General features: G+C 38.0%; 1 protein-coding gene and 1 pseudogene across 1 annotated transcript in view; one reads left to right on the forward strand and one right to left on the reverse strand.

Annotated features, from left to right (window-relative positions):
* LRP6 (LDL receptor related protein 6) overlaps positions 1-26,141 on the reverse strand; it is a 182,415-nt gene that overhangs the window by 107,676 nt on the left and 48,598 nt on the right. The window contains exon 3 of the mRNA XM_030321740.1: positions 1,210-1,407. Within this exon, the coding sequence (XP_030177600.1) occupies positions 1,210-1,407 (198 nt within the window). The remainder of the gene's footprint in view (positions 1-1,209; positions 1,408-26,141) is intronic.
* Positions 19,415-19,667, forward strand: LOC115518020 (annotated as a pseudogene).

The raw sequence follows: 26,141 nt of genomic DNA on the forward strand, positions 1-26,141 counted from the left end.
TCTTCTGACCCTCTAACTTTCCCTATTCTGCTCATTTGATGCTACTATTGTATTTTGTTTCCATTCAGTGCGCTACACCCTGTACTGGTAGAGAACTCTAGAAGTTCTGTTTCAAGAATTCTCAGGAGCCAGACGGCTCTATCCTCTTCTGTCTTTACCATGAACACACTGTATTTGGCTGATACTGGAGTGGGCAACTCCCGCCACTGTCTCATTTCAGCTGCTGCTCTTAATATAGTCCAGCAAATTGTCTACTAAATAGTTGAAGCTATTTTGGAGGTCTTCTGTTTTCAAGTTCTATGCAATACCCCATTCAACTTTCTCTTGTGGCTGCTAGTGGTCTGCTCTTACCTGCTTTGACTTCTGGATGCCTGAGGTTAGTTTTATGGTATGCTTCTGAATTTGCTATCTAGTTTCATTAGTTTTTGTACGAGTATTCTGAGAAAGTCAAAAAAACTATGACATGACCAGATTTACTTCCTAGCATCTCTCTCAAAGCGAGAGAAGTACAAAGAAAGCAATTATGTTTTTATATTCATCACATACTTCTTACTTTCCTTCATTTATTTCCAATTGTTTTTAAACCATCTTGTTATAAGTCGTTTCATTCTTTTTTAAAACAAGGCAAGAAAATACTCCCAACTCCATAGTTACAAAAACTTTATTTTAATAAATTATTTAAACCTTTCATGATTTTCAAGACTTCTAAATGCTTCCTGATTCATGGTTCAGATAACTTACAAATGTTTACACTTGGAAAAATTCCTTCAACTATGTAAGGTTCTCTGTTTCTGTTGAGGTCTTAAGAATGAGACCACTAGAAAACAAAATAATCATTCAAACACAAGAACATAAATAGAAAGTGTCAGTAAAATTCTGAACATGATCTGACAAGAAATTCCATGTTTGTGTATTATAACTAAATTAGCTCAGAGTGAAAGAAAGAAAGAAAGAAAGAAAGAAAGAAAGAAAGAAAGAAAGAAGAAAAAAAATACAGTCTGTAAGTTCTAAGTCCTATCAAGATAGATGAAATGTAGTTACCTTTTGTCAAGAGCAAACTAAAAGGGTACTCTTCTTCCTCTTTGACACTTGGCCAAAAATACATAAATTTATTCATAATAAAATTAGGCCTTTATAATTTGCTTACGATATCAAAACACCATGATGTTTACTTAAAGTTTAAAAATAAACTTAATAAGGCAATCTTACCGATTTGTTCCATCCAGATTTGATTTGTGGATGAAATTGAGTTTTGCATCTGCCCAATAAAGCTTCTGTTCCTCATAATCCAAAGTCAGTCCATTTGGCCAGTAAATTTCAGTGTTTATTATAATGAAGCGACTTGAACCATCCATTCCAGCACGTTCTATCTTTGGTACTTCTCCCCAGTCTGTCCAGTACATGAACCTAAAAACCATATAAACAAATCCATGACATAAGCAAGGTAATACCCAAATAATTTTTAACTATCACTATTAGATAAAGAAAGCTCCCTAAAGAACACTAAAACTAAAACCCCTGGGTATTATCAAAATTTTAACAATTTACCTTTTTGTCACCACCATGGTAATAACTGATTCAGATAAGCACCATCAAGCATGCAAACACTGTGTGATCAAAATTTACTAAGAAAAAGGGTATTCACACTCTCAATGTATCTCCCCACAGGTTACTTATTGATGACAAAGGGGAAAACAGTAACTTTAGAGAAAATAAACTTGGTGGATACTACCTTAACCACATCACCTAAGTTAACATCATTAATGAGAGGGAACAAACTGGTGTCACATATGTGATGCACTGGAAAGGATATGCTATCTTTCATGCAGACTCTCTTAAATAGTATCTGCCAAAAAATGCATAACCTGAACACAATTATGAAAAAGTGGAGAAAATTGAGAAACTTCTAGAAAACAAATGGCCTTTGAAAATATCAATGTCATGAAAGTCAAAGAAAGGCTGAGAAACTAATCTAGATTAGATTAGATTTGAGCAGAATAAATCTAATCTACATTAGAACACAATAAAGACACATGGTAACTACATAAAGTGCATGGTTCTAGACCAAGCAGCTGGGGAAAATGCTATGAAAACATTATTAGGAAACCTGGGAAAATCTAAGGGACTATCAAATTACCTAACAGAAATGTACTGATGTAATTTCCTAAATACGATCCTTGTACTGTGGTTAGAGTATATAGGAGTTCATTGTACCATTTTTGCTTCTATTCTACAAGTTTGAAGCTTTTTCCAAAATTAAAAAAAAACAGAAATCTATTATTAATAGTCTCATTTTGGGGGGGGGGGAGGGTGGAGAAAATTTTCCTTGTTAAAGGTAAAATTCTTAATGTGTTATATTTCAATTAAAAGCATATTTTTTAAGTTAATGAAGGTGCTCTGAATTAGATATGAGATACCCAAATAAACATGTTCAAACACAATAGAAATTCAGGCATAAATTTTACTCAAAAATAATGTTGGAATGGTAATACTAAAATGATTCCGCTTGTACAAATAGGTATTTCATATAAACTGTTTACTCAGGGGAATTAGGGGAAGAGAATATCAGGTACCTAGATACAAGATATTGTGCTGATGGTTTTACATACATTATCTCACTTAGGCCTTATAGCAGTGTTATGAAATATATTTGTCCATCACTGTATTTCAGACAACTCAGAAGAGTTAGCATATTACTTAAAGTCACACAGCTAATAAATGCAGAACAGAAATTCAAACCTACATCCCCCGATTGCAAAGCCAACACTTATTATGCCTTTGATTTGTAAGGAATAGAGAAGGCAGTGTCCCCTAAAATGAGGATAATGATTGGATATTGTCCAGAATGAGGAGAATGATCAGATTCATGCAAGATAAAAGTACACAAAAAAAGCAAGCCAGACAATTTTAGACCATCTTAAAATTTTCTGGGTTTTATTCTAAGAGCAAATAACAACACCTGAAGACTTAAGATTGAAAGTGATATGACTGGCTTTGTGAGGTTTGGAGGAGTGGAGCAGCCAAGGAGGAGAAGAGTGGCTGCAGTATAGAAAAAGACTGCAGGAAAACAAGAAAAAAAACGAATACAAAGAGGCCAGAACTCCCAAAATGGCTCTGTGAGAAACTCAGCAAATCCTCTCCTCTAAAACCAAAAAAGAAAAGAAAAAAAGGGACAGTCAAAAGTAATTAGAGTCTGTGAAAATTGACCAAAGGATAAACAACAAAATGAGAAGCATTTATTTAGGAATATCTACTAAATCTCAGGAGGAAGTGTGACATTTCAGCCAGAAGTTATGTGCACCCCATCCACCCTGCTAAGTGTGTGGCACACCTTAGAAGACACGGCAGACCTTAAAACTTGGCAGCTACCTGGCCCTGCAAGAGAATGCTGACTTTATTTGAAGCAAGTAATGGAAAAACCTATGCCCAGGAATGTTGTTAAAAACAAGAGTGCTCTCCATGGCAAACAATCAGAGAGGGCTATTATCCCAAGCAATACTGGTCCAAAAATATAAATGTAATGTAGGTAAATTTTACTTTAATTTTTTTAATGGATGCAAGACTTTACTAGATACAGGAATGCTCAATATCATCAATCATCAGGGAAATGCAAATTAAAACCATAGTAAGATATCACTCCACGCCCACTAAAATGGCTAACACTTAAAAGACTAACAATACTAGGGCACCTGGGTGGCTCAATTGGTTGAGTGTCCGACTCTTGATTTTGGCTCAGGTCATGATCTGAGAGTCGTGGGATCAGGTTACTCAGTGTGGAGCCCGCCTGAGATTCTCTCTCTCTCTCTGCCCCTCTCCCTCATTTGTGCTCTCTCTCTATATAAAATAACATAAATAATTAAAAAAATTAAAGACTAACAATACTAAGTGTTGGTAACAATGGAGCAAGTGGAACTCTCATACACCACTAGTATAATCACTTTGGAAAACACTTTGTCAGTTTCTTATAAAGTTAAATATACATCTAACTCTATGAACCAGCAATTCTACCTTTAGGTATTTATCCAAGAGAAATAAAAACATATCCACAAATAACCCAGTTAAGAAATGGGCAGACAACATGAATACAGACACTCTTCCAAAGAAGACAGCCAGATAGCTACCAGACACATGAAAAAATGCTCAAGGATATACACTCAAGGATATACAAATCAAAACCACAATGAGATACCACCTCACATCTGTCAGAATGGCTAAAATTAACAACACAAGAAACAACAGGTGTTGGCGAGAATGCAGAGAAAGGGGAACCCTCTGACATTATTGGTGGGAATGCAAACTGATGGAGCCACTCTGGAGAATAGTATAGAGGTTTCTCGAGAAACTAAAAATAGAACTACCCAACAATCCAGCAACTGCACTATTAGGTGTTTACCCAAAGGATACAAAAATACTGATTCAAAGGGATACATGCAACCCCATGTTTATAGCAGCATTATCAACAATAGCCAAACTATAGAGAGCGCCCAATGTCCATCAACTGATGAACAGATAAAGATGTGACGCGCGCACGTGCGCACGTGCACACGCGCGCGCACACACACACACACACACACACACACACACACACAATGGAATATTACTCAGCCATCAAAAAGAATGAAATCTTGCCAATTGCAATGATGTGGATGGAGCTAGAAAATATTATGCTAAGTGAAATAAGTCATTCAGAGAAAGACAAATACTATATGATTTCACTGATATGTGGAATTTAAGAAACAAAACAGACGAACATATGGGAAGGCGGGAGGAGAAAAGAGAGGGAAACAAACCACAAAAGACTCTTAATGACAGAGGCCAAACTGAGGGTTACTGGAGGGGAGGTGAATGGGGGATGGGCTAAATGGGTAATGGACATTAAGAAGGGCACTTGTTGGGATGAGCACTGGGTGTTGTATGTAAGTGATGAGTCACTGAATTCTACTCCTGAAACCAATGTGCACTGTATGTTAACTAAAATATAAATTTAAAGAAAAAAAAGGGAAAAAAACCACATCTACACAACAATTGTACATGCTAGTTCACAGAAACTTTACTCATAATAGCTAAAATCTAGAAACAACACAAATATCCATTAATAGGATGATATAAAATTCTGGTATATTCATGCAATGAAATACTACTTAGCAATACAAAAAAAACCACATTACATTCCAAAACAGGATGAATTTTTAAATTTAGGATGAACAAAAGAAGCCGGACACAAAAAAGAGTACCTACTTCATGACTCTATTCTATGAAGTTCCAGATTCGCAAAACCAATCTACAGTGATAGAAATCAGTAGTTACTAGGTAGAAGCAGAGATTGACTTGAAAGGGGCTCAGGCAGCTTTCTGGAGTGATGTGATGAAAAACTTAGGGGGAGGAAAGGTAAGCATATACATTTATCAAAACATCAAGCTACAAATGTAAAAATATGCATATTTCTGCATATAAATTATATCTCAATAAAGCTGCTTAAAGCACAAATACGATGGGGCCTCTGGGTGGCGCAGTCAGTTGAGCCAGGTCATGATCTCATAGTTGGTGAGTTCCAGCCCCACAGAAGGAGACTCTGTGTCTCCCCTCTCTACCCCTCCCCAACTTGTGCTCTGTCTCTGTGTCTCTCTCTAAGATAAACATTAAAAAAAAAAATGTTAAAACTAATTCAAAAGTACCTTCTTTTCTATAGAAGCCTTTCCTAGCTTGCCCAGAGTTACTCCCTCCTAGGTGCTCCCGCAGCATGTTTCACTGTGCTGTAGCACTTATCCCAGTTTGTATATAAACTATGAAGAATTTATATGGACTGATCATAAGTGATTTTGCACACTATCAAGATGTATACAGCAGTAAGTGGTGTTGTCTATTTTGTACAATAAAATTTAGGCAGCTCTACAAATTGTTATTAACCTAAATAAGCATTAAACTTATTTAATAAATAAGAATTCAGTGTCTAGTTTATGGTGAAATAAAAACCTGTTAATACGAGGGGAATCCAACATGGTGGAGAAGTAGGGGGACCTGAAGTTCCCTTGTCCCTCAAACACAGCAGTGTTGAGGCCAAAGGGCTTTGAATTCTAAGAGTCCAGGCTGCAGTGACAGAGACGTCTACAGGAGTCCACGGGGACAACCTGGTGGGCCATAGGTGCGTAACTGAGAACTGAGGAGATAAAACAGGCAGCATAGGCACGGAGGGGAGGGATCCCCTTCTGCAGAGAGACAAAGGGAAGAGAAAGAGAGGCTGTGGAAGTGTAGGACTGTATTTGGACAAGAGAAAAACCACTGACTGGGATCGGAAAAAAAGAGAAAGATCCAATTTCTAACTGCAGGGCTTTCTCCACACTGGGGCCGGCTGCCCTGTTCACGCACCTGGGGAGGAAGGGAGCCAGCCCCAGGATCGGTAACTAGTTCAGAGGCATAGAGGGAGAAAGCAATCCCCTCCTTCGAGTGCTATGGGAAGAAGATATATAACCGCTATGGGAAGAAGATATATAACCATTCAAAAAACAAAGACTGCCTGCACCCAACAGCCAGAGGCCATTTATGGGCAGGGCAGAAGGCACTTCCCTGAAACTTGGCACGTGGACTGGGACCCTTTAAGAAGTTAGAATCCCAATCCAGAGCCAGGGAGGCAAGGGAGGCAAGGGAGGCAAGGGAGGCAAAGGAAGCAAGGGAGTCAGGGGAGCAGGACAAACCGCCTCGCTAGCACCCGCACAGCACTGTGAGGTCATCCATTGGTGGGGCAGAGTGGTACTCCCCTGGCATTGGGAGCGTGGAGCGGGACCCCTGAAGACATCTGGGTTTGAATCCCACACAAGCCCCAGGGAGGCATAGGAGACTATGGAGGGAAGGGAAAAAGAAAAAACAAAAAACAGCCCACTAATGGCCTGAACAGAGTGGTTTAGGGTACCTGGTCTGGGATGCCGCCATTTTTCTCCACATCACCAACAAGGTGGGGCTTCAGGGAATGGACAGCGGCCCACAGTGGATGGGGGACCCACCTATACCAAACCACACCCCTCCACACCTGGTAACTGCACATCTACCTGCGACTGACGCTAACCAACCAGACAGCCTCTCCTCCAGACCAGCGCTGTCAGTGGATCCAAGGCACCCAGAGGTTTTGCATTTTCTGATTTAATTCTTGGTCAATTCTTATTTTATGTGTACACACACACACACACACACACACACACACACACACGTGTGTGTGTATATTTTTTTTTCCTTCCCTTTCTCTTTCTTTTTTCCCTCTTCTAGTCTGGTTATTCTGATTGTTGGTTTGTTTAAGAAGACATATTTAATATATTCTCTTTACACCTGTTCTGTATCTCCTTCTTTATTTTCCTCTCCCTCTCTCTGGATTAAACCGCATAGTTTCTCTGCCCAATCAATTTTCTTTTATTTTTCCCCACTCCTGTCATTTCTCTTTTTGTATGGGTTAAGGATTCTTCTACCACTACCACCACCACCGCCACCCCCCCCCCGCTTTTCTTCTTCTTTTTTTTTTTTTTTTAATTTTTTCTTCCAAAGTTACTTCAATGAACAAATCAAAGCACACCTGGTGGAGGGTCCAAAACAATCACTACGAGTAGGGAGATACAGCAACCAGAATCACAACAACAGAGAGCACACAACACACTCCAAAAAACACTTCCTGAAGGGCCAGGCCCCAGACAGTGTATGACCCCTCTTTAATACAGTACTGCTCACAGGTGCAGGATACATAACAAGTTTTTAAAACACACAAGGGATAGAAAACTATCCAAAATGATGAAATGGAAGAATTCCCCTCAGACGAAATTCCAGGAAGCAGTGACCGTTAAAGAATTGATCAAAATAGATAAAAGCAGTATAAGAAAAAGAATGTAGCATCATAGTCATAAGATGAATCTCTGGGCTTGAAAAAAAAACATAGAAGACAGCAGAGAATCTATTACTGCAGAGATCAAGGAACTAAAAAATAGTCATAATGAATTAAAAAATACTGTAAATGAGGTGCAAAATAAACTGGAGGCAGTAACAGCAAGGATTGAAGAGGCAGAGAAGAGAATAAGTGAAACAGAAGATAAAATTATGGAAAAAGATGAAGCTGAGAAAAAGAGAGATAAAATTCTAGACCACGAGGGGAGAATTAGAGAACTAAGTGATTCAATGAAATGAAATAGTATCCATGTAACAGGAGTTCCGGAAGAAGACAGAGAGAAAGGGGCGGAAAGTGTACTTGAACTGGCAAATTCTGAAAGCAGCTAGGGACACATGGGCCTTAACCGACAAGGGTAGATGCATCAAGGGTAGTAGCAGACCTATCTACTAAAATTTGGCAGGTCAGGAGGGAGTGGCAGGAAATATTCAATGTGCTGAATAGGAACAATATGCAGCCAAGAATCCTTTATCCAGCAAGGCTGTCATTCAGAATAGAAGGAGAGATAAAGGTTTTCCCAAACAAAAACTGAAGGAGTTCATCACCACTAAACCAGCCCTATAAGAGATCCTAAAGGGGACTCCGTGAGTGGAATGTTGCAAAGACTACAAAGGACCAGGGACATTACCACAAGCATGAAACCTACAGATAACCTACAGATAACACAATGACACTAAATCCCTATCTTTCAATAAAAATGCTAAATGTAAATGGACTAAATGCTCCAATCTAAAGACACAGGGTATCAGAATGGATTAAAAAAAACAACAACAAAAAACATCCATCTACCTGCTGTCTTACAAGAGACCCATTTTAGACTTGAGGACACCTTCAGATTGAAGTGAGGGGATGGAGAACCACCTATCATGCTACTGCAAGTCAAAAGAAAGCTGGAGTAGCCATACTTTTTTCAGACAAACTAGATTTTACACTAAAGGCTGTAACAAGAGATGAAGAAGGGCATTATATCATAATTACAGGGTCTATCCATCAAGACGAGTTAACAATTATCCATCAAGAAGAGCTATGCACCGAATTCAGAAGCATCCAAATATATATAACAATAACATAAGCAATCTTATTGGTAAGAATGTGGTAATTGCAGGGGACTTTAATACTCCACTTACAACAATGGACAGATCATCTAGACAGAATATCAATAAAGAAACAGTGGCCCTGAATGATACACTGGACCAGATAGACTTGACAGATATATTCAGAACTTTTCATCCAAAAGCAGAATACACATTTTCTCTACTGCACATGGAACATTCTCCAAGATAGAGCACATACTGGGTCACAAAACAGCCCTCAATAAATATAAAAGAAATGAGATCATACCATACCATGCACATTTTCAGATTACAATGCTATGAAACCTGAAATCAACCACAGGAAAAAGTTTGGAAAACCTCCAAATGAATAGAGGTTAAAGAACATCCTACTAAAGAATGGAAGGGTCAACCAGGCAATTAAAGAGAAAATTTAAAAATATATGGAAACAAATGAATGAAAACACAAAAGTCCAAACCCTCTGGGATGCAGCAAAGGCAGTCCTAAGAGGAAAATACATTGCAATCCAGGCCTATCTCAAGAAACAAGAAAAATCCCAAATACAAAATCTAATAGCACACCTAAAGGAACAAGAAGCAGAAAAGCTCAGAAACCTCAAGGCCAAGGGAAGAAGAGAAATAATAAAGACCAGAGCAGAAATAAACAATAAAGACTCAAAAAAAACAAAAAAAAAACAAAAAACCAGACCAGATCAATGAATCTAAGAGCTGGTTTATTGAAAACATAAAATTGATAAATCCCTAGTCAGACTTCTCAAAAAGAAAAGAGAAAGGACCCAAATAGATAAAATCACAAATGAAATTGGACTTATCACAGCAAACCCCTCAGAAATACAATTATCAGAGAATACTATGAAAAGTTGTATGTCAGAAAAATTGACAAATTCCTAGACACCCAAACACTACCAAAACTCAAACAGGAAGAAATAGAAAATTTGAACAGACCCATAACTAACTAGTGAAGAAATTGAATCAGTTATCAAAAATCTCCCAACAAATAAGAGTTCTGGGCCAGATGGCTTACCAGGGGAATTCTACCAGACATTAATACCTTTCCTTCTCAAGCTGTTCCAAAAAAACAGAAATGGAAGGGAAACTTCCGGACTCATTCTCTGAAGGCAGCATTGCCTTGATTCCCAAACCAGACAGAGACCCCACTAAAAAGGAGAATTACAGGCCAATATCCCTGATGAACATGGATGTAAAAATTCTCAACAAGATACTAGCAAATCGAATGCAACAGCATATAAAAAGAATTATTCACCGTGATCAAGTGGGATTCATTCCTGGGCTGCAGGGGTGCCTCAATATTTGCAAATCAATCAATGTGATACATCACATTAATAAAATAAAGAATAAGGACCATTTGATCCTGTCAATAGATGCAGAAAAAGCATTTGACAAAATATAGTACCCTCTCTCAATAAAAACCCTTAAGAAAGTAGGGATAGAAAGAATATACTTAAACATCATAAAAGCCATATATGAAAGGCCCACAGCTAATATCATCCTCAATGGGGAAAAACTGAGAGCTTTCCCCCTGAGATCAGGAACACGACAGGGATGTCCACTCTCACTACTGTTGTTTAACATAGTGTCGGAAGTCCTAGCCTCTGTAATCAGACAACAAAATGAAATAAAAGGCATCCAAATTGGCAAAGAAGTAGTCAAACTTTCACTTTTCGCGGATGACATGATACCCTACATGGAAAACCCAAAAGACTCCACCAAAAGCTGCTAGAACTGATACAAGAATTCAGCAAAGTCACAGGATACAAAATCAATATACAGAAATCAGTTGCATTTCTATACATCAATAATGAAGCACCAGAAAGAGAAATCAAGACATTGGTCCCATTTACAACTGGGCCAAGAACCAGAAAATATCTAAGAATAAACCTAGCCAAAGATGTATGCTGAAAACTACAGAAAACTTATGAACGAAATTGAAGAATACACAAAGAAATGGAAAAACGTTCCATGCTCATGGACTGGAAGAATATTGTTAAAATGTCAATACTACCCAAAGCAATCTACACATTCAGTGTAGTCCCAATCAAAATAGCACCAGCATTCTTCTCAAAGCTAGAATAAACAATCCTAAAATTTGTATGGAACCAGAAAAGACCCCGAATAGTCAAAGTAATATTGAAAAAGAAAACCAAAGCAGGAGGCATCATGATCCCGGACTTTAGCCTCTACTACAAAGCTGTAATCATGAAGACGATATGGTACTGGCACAAAAACACACACATAGACCAATGGAATAGAACAGAGAACCCAGAATCATACCCACAAATGTATGGCCAACTAATCTTTGACAAAGCAAGAAAGAGTATTCAATGGAAAAAAGACAGTCTCTTTAGCAAACGGTGCTGGGAGAACTGGACAGCAACATGCAGAAAAATGAAATTAGACCACTTTCTTACACTATACACAAAAATAAACTCAAAATGGATGAAAGACCTAAATATGACACAGGAAACCATCAAAACCCTAGAGGAGAAAACAGGCAACAACCTCTTTGACCTCACCCTCAGTGATTTCTTGCTCAACATATCTCCAGAGGCAATGGAATTAAAAGCAAAAATGAACTTTGGAACCTCATCAAGTAAAAAGTTTCTGCACTGCAAAGGAAACAATCAACAAAACTAAAAGGCAACCGACAGAATGGGAGAAGATATTTGCAAATGAAATATCGGATAAGAGTTAGTATCCAAAATCTAATAAAGAACTTACCAAACTCAACACCCGAAAAACAAATAATCCAGTGAAGAAATGGGCAGAAGACATGAATACACGCTTCTCCAAAGAAGACATCCAGATGGCCAACAGACACATGAAAAGCTGCTCAACATCATTCACCATCAGGGAAATACAAATCCAAACCACACTGAGATACCACCTCACACCAGTCAGAGTGGCTACAATTAACAATTCAGGAAACAACAGATGCTGGCAAGGATGTGTAGAAACAGGAACCCTCCTGCACTGTTGATGGGAATTCAAACTGGTACAGCCACTCTGGAAAACACTGTGGAGGTTCCTCAAAAAAATTAAAAAGAGACCTACCCTATGACCCAGGAATAGCACTGCTAGGAATTTATCCAAAGGATTCAGGAGTGCTGATGCATAAGGGCACAGGTACCGCAATGTTTTTAGCAGCACTTTGAACAATAGCCAAATTATGGAAAGAGCCTAAATGTCCATCAACTGATGAACGGATAAAGAAGATGTGGTTTATATATACAATGGAATACTACTTAGCAATGAGAAAGAATGAAATCCTGCCATTTGTAGCAACGTGGATGGAACTGGAGGGTATTATGCCAAGTGAAATAAGTCAGTCACAGAAAGACAGATATCGTATGTTCTCACTCATATGTGGAACTTGAGAAACTTACCAGAAGACCATGGGGGAAAGGAAGGGGGAAAAAATTGTTACAAACAGAAAGGGAGGGAGGCAAACCGTAAGAGACTCTTAAATACACAGAACAAACTGAGGGTTGGTGGGGCGGCGGGGGGAGGGGTGTGGAGAGGGGAAAATGGGTGATGGGCATTGAGGAGGGCACTTGTTGGGATGAGCACTGGGTGTTGTATGTAAGCTCCCAAAACTAAGAGCACACTGTATACACTGTATGCTAGCCAACTTGATAATAAATTATATTTTTTAAAAAGTTGTTAATAAATTAGCTCAATTAGAATTTTAGTAATAAAATTATTTGTATGCCACTGCTTATCAAAGCTAATAGATAATTCTCACACTATTTAATAGTAAAAAATATACCAAGTCATGTTACTTCAAGGTTAAAAGCTTCAAATACAAGTGAAAATGAGACATTTGTCAAGATGAAAATTTGATAAAAATTTAGAAGTAAATCTTGCTGATACCTTCATTTGTTCAAATATTTAAAATGTAAAGTAATAAATTTCATCTATAAATACTAAAATTTCCCTATGTTACCTGATTAACATTTAAGTTAAAAACTCACTACAAGTTTAATATAGAAAGAGAAAGAGCCACAGGAAGTAGAAAAACACAGAAGTATTTTATAAATTACCAAGATATTATTCAATTTTTTAAAATGTACTAAGCACCTATTAGGAGCTAAGCATCATCCTTGACATAAGAAATACAAAAATAAGCAAGGCAAAACAACTGTTCCTATGAAACCTGCATCTAGGCAAGGAGTGATAAACGTAGCAGGAGATGTATGAACAGGGTGCTAAGAGAGTACAAGGAAGTGATACTTAATCAAGCTAGTAAATGTTAACAGCTGTCAATAAAAGCTTGCCAGAGAAACAGTACTTTTATTTAGGCAGTTCCCAAAATGAGAAACAGCATTCCAGGAAGACACAGCATATGCAAAAGACATCAGAAGTCATGACACATTCAATAAAGAGCAAGATCAGTAGAGCTGCAGAATATAGTGGATTGAGGGGAACACCTGCCAACAAAAGAAATCCCACAGAAGGGACCTATTCTGATGTGCAAAGAAGCTTGAACTGCATGACCTATAGGTGATGCAAAGGTATTTTAGACTCTAAACAGAAAATTAAAGCAGTAAGATGATCGTTTTAATCACTGGTGATAAGGTGAAGAAATTCAAGAAAGAAAAGCAAAGCACAAAACTTCTGAAATATTCCAAATGAGAACTGATGAAAACAAAAGTGGAAAGATGGAACAATGTGGGAGAAGAAAGATAAATGATAGAGCAGGATGGCTCTCAAGAGCTGGCAAATGTGAATGAGTCCACATTGGTGTCATTCAACAAAACGGAATAGAGACAGAGTTTAGGGGGCAGCATGATGACTTCAGAGAAGGATGAAATGAGCATCTTTATCTCATTGTTTTTCCTTCTACAACCATGGAACCACTCAACAGAGTAAAAGAAAAATTAGTGCAAAAATTAGGAGAGTTGGGCAGAAAAGGTAAATAAAATAAAAAGGGTCTTACTTAGTAAAATAAAAAGTTGGGCTATAGGAACAGGGCAAAAGAAACTGCAATAAAAAGCTGCATATGAAACCAAACCAGCCCCAAAGTGTAGGAGTCATGCCACATTCTAAGAACATAATGTGACATATAGAAGGTGAAATTTTACAACCAGTGAAAAAAATTTTGACTACTCTAATGAAAGTGAAAAAAAAAAGTATCATGTGAAATTCATACACTCTTCCTCTTCCTGACCCCTGCACCAGTTCCATCTTACTTTGGTTAGTAAATTGGGCTTTTAAGTGAAGTGGAGGTTGGAGAATTCAAGGATATGTTTCCTGATAGAACAACAAAGAAAAAAAAGAACTGTGAAGAAGTCGGCTATAATTCCATGCTTCCCCTCTACTTGACTGTGTTTGTATCACATTTTAACAATAAGTGGTGATTGACAAAAGGCAGTGAAAGCATTCATTTTAGAGGTTGTTTTTTTTTTTCAAAGAAAATGTACAGTAACCATATGAAAAAGATTCTACTATTGAGGGACAAGAAGGAACATGGGGATGGCTCTATTAAATAGACTCTTTGCTGTGATAATATTCATCATAATGGAATTCTACATATATAAACTGGTTATCCTGGAGAAAATTAGGTTGCTAAGAATGATCCTTAAACACTCAGTCTAGTTGACTAATTTCAAAAAGTTGGACATAATATAAAGAATAAATTTAAGGGCGCCTGGGTGGCGCAGTCGGTTAAGCGTCCGACTTCAGCCAGGTCACGATCTCGCGGTCTGTGAGTTCGAGCCCCGCGTCGGGCTCTGGGCCGATGGCTCGGAGCCTGGAGCCTGTTTCCGATTATGTGTCTCCCTCTCTCTCTGCCCCTCCCCCGTTCATGCTCTGTCTCTCTCTGTCCCAAAAATAAATAAACGTTGAAAAAAAAAATAAAAAAAAAAAGAATAAATTTAATTCAGAAATAATACTAATATACCACTCTAAGAAGATAAAGTTTATAAACCTGGAAATAAATAACATACTAAATCCATTTAATTCCCTATTATCAAACAAAATGCTAACTATAATACAGGCATACCTTGTTAAATTGCGTTTCACAGATACTATGTTTTTTTGTTTTGTTTTGTTTTTACAAATTGAAGGTTTGTGACAACACTTTATCAAGAAAGTCCATCAGAACCATTTTCCAACAGCACTTTCTCACGTCATGTCTCCGTCACACTTTAGTAATTCTCCCAATATTTCAACTTTTCATTACTATTATATTTGTTATGGTGATCTGTGATCATCACTCACTTTGTAAGCTCAAATAATGGTATGCATTTTTAGCAGTATTTTTTAATTAAGGTATATACATTGTTTAGACATAATGCTATTGCACACTTAACAGACTACAGTATACAGTAATAGACTACAGTATAGTGTAAATATAACTTTTATATGTACTGGCAAACCTAAAAGTTCACTTGACTCACTTCACTGTGATATTCACTTTATGGCCGTAGTATGGAACTAAACCCCCAATATCTCCAAGTTATGCATTTTCCCAAATTGCTATTGTCTACAATCCTTTCTGAAGAAATCATAGGTGATGCATTTTGAGGTCCTTTAAATATAATAGAGGATATACTGTCTAGAATGTCTCTCTCCTCCTTCTATACTGTCATAAATATCCTGATTCTTCAGACGAGTTCAAATGTCACCATTAGTGATATTTGGTGAAGAATTTCATGACTCCCTCAAGCACACTCTCCCTGTACATTTCAATATCCCCTGTACATCAAATACATAAAATATTAGGGCTCTTCACACATTTCCCACCCCTCTATATTCCAGGTCCTTGCCTTACTTATTACTGTAACCCCTATCACAAAACAATCTAATATAATGGCAAGAGTATGTACAGTCAGCACTCAAATGCTTAATAATGGTTTGCATTCACCTGCTCTTGGGACATTTTGTATGTGTGTATTACAGAAACCATAACCTTAAAAAATAAAGGCAGAATTTTATTTTAACAAATATCATTATTCTTCTACTATGTTCCAGTTACAAGCTGTTTGCTATTCCTTGAACGTGCAACAGCATGAAAGAGTCTGGCACATAGTGTTCCTACTGACTAAAAACTATTACCCATTTCCATACCTTGTCCCTCTGGAAATCAACTGCTCAGCTAGAAAAGGTCAATCTGAAATAGCCCCCAAAATAAAACTGAATACTCTCTCCTTTGTTCCCCTACTGTACAGATTGATATAGAAATACCTGTAACACTTTACTGCAACAATATTTCCCCTAAATTTAAAACTGGTTTATACCTAATAAACCCATATAATTAGTCTACTCAAGACACATTTTGCTACAAGGTCACATTAGAGGGTATACTAGAACATCCCATCGCTCAAAACCAGAAGTTATACATAGATAGTTTCATGGACTTTTTTTTTAATGGCCTGGTGGAGAGAATTTATGTTTTCAAGGTAAAATTACTTCAGTCACGCCTTTAATTACTATCGATTACAGAAATCCCAAAATTAGTTTTTGAGGAGAATCTTGCCTTTACCCTTGAATATTTCCTCAGTTCACCTCTCCAGCTCATCTTACCTGCTTTTACAAAATTGCACTTTGCCCTGATGCAACAGGGATAAATGCCAAAGAAATCTATGACTTGTGGGTATTATAATGGTATTGTTCATTACATTATATAGCAGCTTTCTTATGAGGACTAATGGGGGTAAAAATCGGTTTCATTATTAGGAGTCAAGATGACTTCTCAGAGAACGACATCTACCTAAAGAACATTAACTCTTATAATTGGTATTTTCTTTTTTAGATTGGCTTAAGATTTTTCCTGGGGCCCATTCCAGTTACAAAACTTATAGTTCTATTAACTCTCTTCTTCCTTTATGTCCACCACCATACCTCATTCACTCTTTCAACATTAAAAAGGGGGGAAAATAGAACCAATACTCAAATCATGGCAAAGATAGCCACAAATCCTATGATCATTCACTTACAAAATGTCTGCCATGGATACCTGGCATCTGAGGGGGCCATCTAGTATCTAAACTACCTTCCTATGCTTAAAGAATCTTCCACTTTATGAGACAGAATCACTTGAAACTAAAGAAACTGAAAGCAGCAGCTATTTGCTTTCCGAACCTCCCCTGCAAGTGGGACAGGTGCATAAGATTTGGGTTTTGCCAGTCAGACAAACCAAGAAAAGGAGGAAGAGGAGGCAGAGAAGAAGGAAGCAACAGCAGAGCAGCACAGCAAGGACCACAAGCAATCCATGCTGGTGAGGTTGGGGGCAATAGCAAAAGAAAATTAAATCTAGTTTGAATTAATTCAGCCTTCTTTAATCCACTTTTGCAAAAAGAACTAGCAGCAATTTTAGGAATATCTGTTGCCTCATGTCAGTGAGAGTACAAATAGTGGCAAATATGCTACCTAACATCCAGTGCTATCACTGGATCACATCTGTGGTATGATTTGTAGCATTGTTCCTGGCTACAGATTCGAAGGCTGGTTCTCCTACCATTTAGGAAATAACCCAATATTATTAGGAGTAACCCAATAACCTCTTTAAAAATACTTTTTCTGTTTAAATCACAGGGACTTCTGTTACTTAAAACGATGGGGATGCCTGGGTGGCTCAGTCGGTTGAGCGTCCAACTCTTGATTTTGGCTCAGGTCATGATCCCAGGGTCGTGAGATTGAGCCCTGTGTCCAGTTTCACACTGGGCATGGAGCCTGCTTTAGATTCTCTCTCCCTTTGCCCCTCTCCGCCACTCGCTTGCTCTCTAAAAATAAAAATAAACTGTGAACACGAACATCAATTTTTAGATCCAAATACCACCCAAAAGCATCACTTTAAAGTTTAGACAGTCACTTCAACTCTTCTCCCAACAAGGCCTCATATAACTACCCCCATTCGCAACATCTTACAAATGGTGTGTTTTCAAAAGTCTCACAGCTCTTCCTTCAATCTACCGGGACTCCTCTCATAAGGGCCAATGTCAACATCCATGAGAATGACTGGCAGAGAAAGACCAGGGAAATCACATCCTGAACCTTCCATCTGTGGTCTTACCTAAAACAGTATCTTGATGAAAACTGATATAAAGAGAACAATCTGTGACAGAAAAGCCAACTTAACATTAAAACTTGTGGGGCGCCTGGGTGGCTCAGTTGGTTGGGCGTCCGACTTCAGCTCAGGTCATGATCTTGAGGTCTGTGAGTTCGAGCCCCGCATCAGGCTCTGCTCACAGCTCAGAGCCTGGAGCCTGTTTCAGATTCTGTGTCTCCCTCTCTCTCTCTCTGACCCTCCCCTGTTCATGCTCTGTCTCTCTGTCTCAAAAATAAACGTTAAAAAACATTTTTTTAAAAATATAAATAAAACTTGATATTTATGTCACCATAAACAATGAAACAATGAACTGTTAAAGGAAGAAAACTCAGCTAAACTGTCTGATTTATTCACACTTTCGTAACTTCAAAACCCAATCATCAGTCCTTGAATATTCAGAAACTAGAATTGTAAATATAGCAATTATGCTATGGTATGAAAGTCCATCCCCCTTAAAACTCGTATGTTGCAATCTCGACTCTCACTGTGATGGTATTAGGAGGTAGGGCTTCTGGGGGTAAATAGTCACTAGGGTAGAGCCCTCATAAATAGGATTACTGCCCTTACTAATAAGGCCCAAGAAAGCTCCCCTGTCTCTTCTACTTTGTGAGGTTTCAGTGAAAAACAGCCATCTAGAAAGCAGGCCCTCAGCAGACACCAAATCTGCCAGCACCTTGATCTTGGATCTTCCAACCTCCAGAACTGAGAGAAATAAATTTCTGCTATTTTTAAGTCACCAGTAATGGTATTTTGTTATAGAAGCCTGAACAGACTAATACAAGTTTTCTTTAACATAGTGTTTCTTAGACTGTGCTCCCTCCTCCACACATATACACACACACTAATGATGATGACGATGCCACCATCACCACCACCAGGATGAAATACCAAAAGCATAAATTTTCAATCCCAGCAGCATTTGGGAATGACTTACTTCAGAAACTCTTAAAAATATCAGGAAAAGAGGGGCGCCTGGGTGGCGCAGTCGGTTGAGCGTCCGACTTCAGCCAGGTCACGATCTCACGGTCCGGGAGTTCGAGCCCCGCGTCGGGCTCTGGGCTGATGGCTCAGAGCCTGGAGCCTGTTTCCGATTCTGTGTCTCCCTCTCTCTCTGCCCCTCCCCCGTTCATGCTCTGTCTCTCTCTGTCCCAAAAAATAAATAAATGTTGAAAAAAAAAATTAAAAAAAAAAAATATCAGGAAAAGAAAAAAAGAAACTCTTAAAAATATCAATAACTTCGGCTCTTCCATCAGAGATTCTGATTAAATTGGTCTGGGTTGGGACCCAAGCATCAATATTGTCTAAAAGCACCTTGACCTTTCACCCAACACAGCATTCCATCATAGCACAATGTCAGGCCCCAACAGGGACCTGGGCATGCCGATGGAGGCAGGCACAAAAGGCAAGGATGATGGCTTCTGCGAAGCAGAACATGCTGCCGTCAACTCCATGATGGACCAGATCAACTCCTGTCTGGACCACTTAGGAGGAGAAAAATGACCCCCTCCATGCCTGCCTCCAGAAGCTGCTTGAGTCCACCCAGCAGATATGCCTTGCATTCCAGCAGCAGCTCAGGAAGATCCCTAACAATGCCAGTTCCTAGGCTCTGGGAACCACCAACCAGCTACAACCCTGGGTTATGTTCTGGCCTGGGCACTCACCACCTGGGTTAGATACCTTCTCATGGGCTGGCCTGCGAGTCCCCTGGTGAGTCTGCCTGCCTGGGCCATCCTTCTGGTACTCCCCTTGGCATGCCTGAGCCAGCCCCCACCACCCAGCATCCTCTCCTAGGGTCAGGTGTGGACTTGCAAACCACCCACCTTGTCTGTCTGCCTAATTCCAGAGCACTCCCCACTCTGCCCAGGCCTTGAGCATCCACATTAAATACTCTCCAGCAAAAAATAAATAAAAATAAAAGATCCTCAAGGAATTCTAATTCACTTAGGGCTCAAAACTAGTGAAGAAGAATCCGACTTTCTGAAGCATCTGTTTGTCCTTAGCACTCTGTTCTTTTACAGTGGTGTTAATGTATTTAACTCACTAGCCAGTTGGCCCTAAATATTAGTTAATAATTAGCTCTTAAAGCTATGGAAAATCATATTAGGAAGAAAAGCACCAAATAAATTACTTCCCACACAACAGTCTTCCATATTTTCCTCAAAAGTTTTATAACTTGAGAAGTAGAATTTTTAGATTTCACAATTACTGCTTATATTTTACTGAGTATAAATATCCAAAGATCTGTGAAGATAAAAATAGACTGTCAAACTTCTATTACAAATTCAAGCTTTTAGTATCCAATTCTTTACATATATAAATATTTAGTGGTAACCCTCAGTGATGTTTTAGTTTGCTTCTTCACTCGATATATTATACACACCAGAGTCTCATTTTACTTATAAGATATGAACAAATGAATATAATTAAATATCCTTTAAACGCTTGTATTCTCAGTTTAGAAAATTCTGCCAAAGTGGTAAAAGAGGCATTATGTTAACTTACCTACGAATTTTCATAAAAATATACACAATATAAATAGTGCAGTCACTTTGACACTGTATTACTTTGACACTGGGTGACTTACATCAACCATTAGCTATTCTTAATAAAGTGTGAAAAAGATCACAAAACTAATGCTTTCTTGTTGTTGTTGTTGTTTTTATTTTAGAGAGAGACAGACAAACAGCAAGCATACGCGAGAGAGAGAGGCAAAGGGAGAGAGGTACACAGTCCCAACTAGGCTCCATGCTCAGCTCAGAGCCCAACACATGGCTCAATCCCATAACACAACCTGGGACACAACCTGAACCAAAATCAGGAATCAGACACTTAACTGACTGAATCACTCTGGTGCCCCACAAAACTAATGTTTTTTAAAATAATCATAAATTTTTTGTTTTGTCCTTCAAGTAGGTCCAGTCAAATAGGAGAAGCCATCGTGCCTTTAAAAAAACTGCATTACTCGAAACCAATTAATAATGCTGAGATTTCACCTGGGAAAACTGGTATACTTCCAAATGTTTAAACACTCCTGAAAATAAAAAGCCATCACTTTTCACTCTTTTTCAAATCCACATAAATCAACAGAGAAAAGTCTGCAATCTTAATCAGACACCCACAGTAGACCTACTGTTTGTGGGGGGGGAAAGGGGGGAGATTAAGATTCTTTGACAAAACTATAGACTCCATTTTTTTCTGAGACTCCAAAACTCAGAATGAAATAGTAGCTAGAAAATCTCCAGTCTTCTGATAATGGTGCTAATTTTAGAGCTACCTGGATACTAACTAGGGCCAAAAAGCAAGAATTAGTTACTTCCAACTTCACCCTGGAATCAAACAAGTCAAAGAAAAAACTTCAAGGTAACCACAGAAAATAACAAAAGAGAAACAGTCATTTAATACTTACTTTTTAAAACATCAGAAACACGTATTTCAAATAGGATGACTTCACACCGATTTACTTACCAAAAGAATATAAAGCAACAGGTAAGATATTAATTTGCTATTAAGTTCTATATAAATACTACTTAAAAAAAACCGAAGAGTACATTTCAGTAGGCATTTTTTTAATTTTTTTAATGTTTTATTTATTTTTGAGACAGAGAGAGACAGAGCATGAACGGGGGAGGGTCAGAGAGAGGGGGAGACACAGAATCTGAAACAGGCTCCAGGCTCTGAGCTGTCAGCACAGAGCCCGACGCAGGGCTCGAACTCATGGACCATAGATCATGACCTGAGCCGAAGTCGGAGGCTTAACCGACTGAGCCACCCAGGCGCCCCTCAGTAGGCATTTCAATAGGCATTCATTAATCTACCAGAGATGGAAAGCAGGTAGAAAAGAAGAAGGACAAAATCGTTTGAAAGCTACAGAATAAACTTTTTCCTTAAATTGAAATAACTGACAAAAAGAAAATGGGACCTGACTAGGAATTAATTTCTAATCTAACTCTCAAAATTTATCAAATTGAAAATCTAGTGTATATTTTTAAAACTCATGGTGGAGAGGGGGGTTCTCTTTAGAGTCTCACACTACTTCACAACGCCAAAAACAATTAAAGAATTAAGTATGATGTATGGTGCAAGCAAAGAGGCAACCAGTATAGACAACAATCTGTACTGGTAATATTCTATTGATTAGCTTGTATATATAGTAGGCATACCATAATTATTATGTTATTCTTTTTACCTCAATTTTAAAAATAATGTCTTGTGGGCTGGAAACAATGCAGGAGAACTTAAACTCACGATAATGACATATATAAAACAAAAGGATAATAAGCAGAGATAAAGTATACTAAGGATTTCATAAGTATACATGTCAAAAAAATCCTAGAATTTTAAGAATTCTCAAAAAAATAAAATTTTTAAAATTCTCAAAAGACTGCAAATTTGCAGATGGAAAAAACTGAATGACAAAATATAATCGATATGAAAGACAAGAAAGAAGAGAAAAGAAATGGGCAGAACAAATAGAAAACTCAAAATAAAATGTCAGATATGAATCCAAATACATGAGCAACCACAATAAGCACAAGTTGTAAAAGGACTTTAAAAAGCTTCAGTAGATGGGTGCCTGGGTGGCTCAGTCAGACTTCAGCTCAGGCCATGGTCTCACGGCTCATGAATTCGAGTCCCACATCAGGCTCTGTGCTGACAGCCTGGAGCCTGCTTCGGATTCTGTGGTCTCCCTCTCTCTCTGTCCCCGACCCCACACTTGTGTTCTGTCTTTCTCAAAAATAAATAAAAGCATTTTTAAAAAAATTTTTTTAAAAAGCTTCAGTAGAAGACAAACTTTAACAATGGATTTAAAATCAACCCAAAAACTGCAACTATATGCTACTTAAAAAAGAAACACCTAGAAAATATAAACACACAAAAAGTAAAAAGATGGAACACTATATAAATGAGGCAAAAACTTACCAGAGAAAAGTGGATATGGCAAGCAATACCTAACAAAACTCTGGGGCAAAATGCATTAGCAGCAACTAAGTCAATAAATAATGGTATAAGTACGTTAGGAAGAAAAGTCTTTATCTTACCTCTATTTCAAAACACTACCTTAATGCACATAAAGCAAAATAGCATATCTATAGAAAGAAACTGCCAAATTAATCACCAAGCGAAATATTTTTAACACACTTCTCTCAGCAATAAATCAGAGACTTAAAAATCAGGAATCAGAAGATTTCAACAGAACAAATTTGATTGAATGGACACATCTAGAACACTGCATTCAAAAAACACAGAATATACAATCTTCTTAAGCACACATAGAATATTTTTATTTTTTTTTAAGATTTTAAAAAAATTTTTTAAAGTAAGCTCTACGCCCAACATAGAGCTCAAACTCACAACCTCAAGACCAAGAGTCATGCCCCACATGGAATTTTTTTTAAGTTTACTTATTTGAGAGAGAAGGAGAGACAGAGAATGGGAGCACGTGTGCTTGGGGGAGGGGCATAGAGAGAGGGATAGAGAAATCTGAACTGGCTCCCCACTGTCAGTGCAGAACCCTACACAGGCTTGATCCCAAGAACTGTGAGATCATGACCTGAGCCAAAACCAAGAGTCAGATGCTCAAATGACGGAGCAACCCAGGCGCCCCAATATTTTCTAGATATAACCACACACTGGACCATAATGCATACCTTAAGTACAGGACTACCATACATGCCACACAGCAATTGTAATTAATTAACCTAGAAATATTAACTAGGAAAAATCCATATCTGTTTCGAAATTAAGAATCACATTTCTAAAAAAACACAGTTCAAAGAAACCTCAATGGAAATTGTAAATTTCCGTTATTAGATTATTACATTATTACTAAATATTAGATGCAAATAATGAAACTTTGAGGTACAGGTAAAAATAGTACTAAGGATGTTTAAATTATAAAAGCTAAAAGGATGAGAAGTAAAGAGCTAATCCAAAAAAAGTATAAGAAAAATAAAGGGAGAAGAAATCCCTAAAGTAAAAAAATAAAATAAAAAAAGTACCACAGATTTTCCAAAAGTATAGGAACAACATGAGCTTACAAAACTACATCAAGACAAGTTTTTAGAAACCTGAATAAGCTACAACTATTAATAAAATCAAGAGAGTAAATTCATGTTTCCCAGGTGGGAGAAAAAGGGAGGGAGAACATAGCCCATACATCTACTGGTAAATTCTCTAAAATTTTCAAAGACCAAATAATTCTAATCTTAAGACAAAAATTACTGCAATGTACTAGAAAAGAAAACATTCCAGAATAGCAGAATAAACAGTATTCTCAAGTACATACAGAATATTCACAAGAATATGGGCTATGCAACAAAGAATTGAAATCATACATGGTATGTTCTCTGGCCACAAGAAAATTAGAGTAGAATATATAAGGAAAGATATCTACAAAATCCTAAAAATTTGGAAATTAACCAATACACTTCTAAATACATAACTGCAGTAGATGATTAACCTTTTCCTTACATAGGGCTGGCCTTTGCCCTCAGCCAGTGTAAGGTAATCTCTAAACCCTTGAATTGTCTTTACTAAGAGTGCCTTTTTGTTGATCTGAGGCCATAAGCCACCTCAGATAATGTGTAGGGGCTTTGGGCCACTCAGTGTAAGCCCAACCTCTGGGGGGGCTAGAGACTATAGTCAGCAAAGCAGGAAGTCATCATGTCTACATGACCAAACCCTAATAAAACACACACCAAGTCTCATCTGACTTCCCTATTTGGCATCACTTCACATGTTGGCACACATTGCTGGGAGAAGTCAGCGCTGTCCACACACCTAACACTACTGGGAGAAGACAACTGAAGGTCTGCACTTGGAATTCTCCTGGACCCTGTCCTGTGCACCTCTTTCCCTGGCTGATTTTTACTTGTACTGAAATAAACCATAACCAGCATATAACAACTTTCAGTGAATTCTGGAAGTCCTAGTGAATTACTGAACCTACAGGTAGTTATGACAACCCTCAATCTGCAACTGGGTCAAAAGTGAGAATGGTTTTAGGGAAGGGGGGATAAGCAAAATAGGTGACTCGGATTAAGAGTTATAAACTTACGGTTATGAATAAGTCACAGGCATGAAAAGTCCAGCATAAGGAATATAATCAATAATACTGTAATAACTTTTTATGTTGACAGATGGTAACAACACTTATCACAGTGAGCATTTCATAATGTATATGTAATTATTGAATCACTATGCTGTACATTTGAAACTAATATAGTGTTTTATGTCAACCATACTTTAATTAAAAAAAATAAGATCTATCAGCTAAATTTAAAGGCTTTAGAAGGGTGCCTGGGTGGCTCAGTCAGTTTCAGCTTGGGTCACGATCTCACAGTTCACGGGATTAAGTCCCTCATCAGGCTCTGTGCTTGTCAGAAACTTAAGATTCTCTCTCCTCTCTATCTCTCTGCCCTTCCCCCACTCACACACAAACACACCCAGGCTCTCTCTTAGACTCTCAAAACAAATAAATACATAAATAAATAAACAAACATTAAAAATAAATAAAAGCTTTGGAAAGAACTGTACTTTTAAATAAATGGAATGTTATTTTTTTAAATTCTGTCTAAAAAGCCTAGTAGTTTATGTTTTACTAGCCATACCCTGACTTATATGCCAACCCAGGTAGAGCCTAGGTTGGTGACTTTACCCAGGGATTAACCAGCCCTGAGAATGGGGGCCATGTGCTCCCTAGACTGGGAAACACCACCCTCCAATAGAAGCAGCATATGGCAAGGCTCAGAATCCACTGTATTTATACTTAAAACCTTCCTTCCATATCTCTAGAATGATGCCTGCAAACAACCTATGAAAGTGCCATATTCTTTGAATTCCGCAAAGTGGCTCTGAATAATAAAGCTGATTTGACAGTTTAAAACACACACACACACACACACACACAAACACACACACACACACAAATACACATACAAGATACCACTGCATACATGTAAGAATGGGTTAAAGGAAACTGACAATATCAAGTACTCGTGAGGATGCAAAGCAACTGGAACTCTCATACACTGCTAGTGGAAATGAAAAATGGCACAGCCACTTTGGCAAATTTTCA

Source organism: Lynx canadensis, chromosome B4, assembly GCF_007474595.2.
Source record: "Lynx canadensis isolate LIC74 chromosome B4, mLynCan4.pri.v2, whole genome shotgun sequence".
In the NCBI taxonomy this organism is placed as follows: domain Eukaryota; kingdom Metazoa; phylum Chordata; class Mammalia; order Carnivora; family Felidae; genus Lynx; species Lynx canadensis.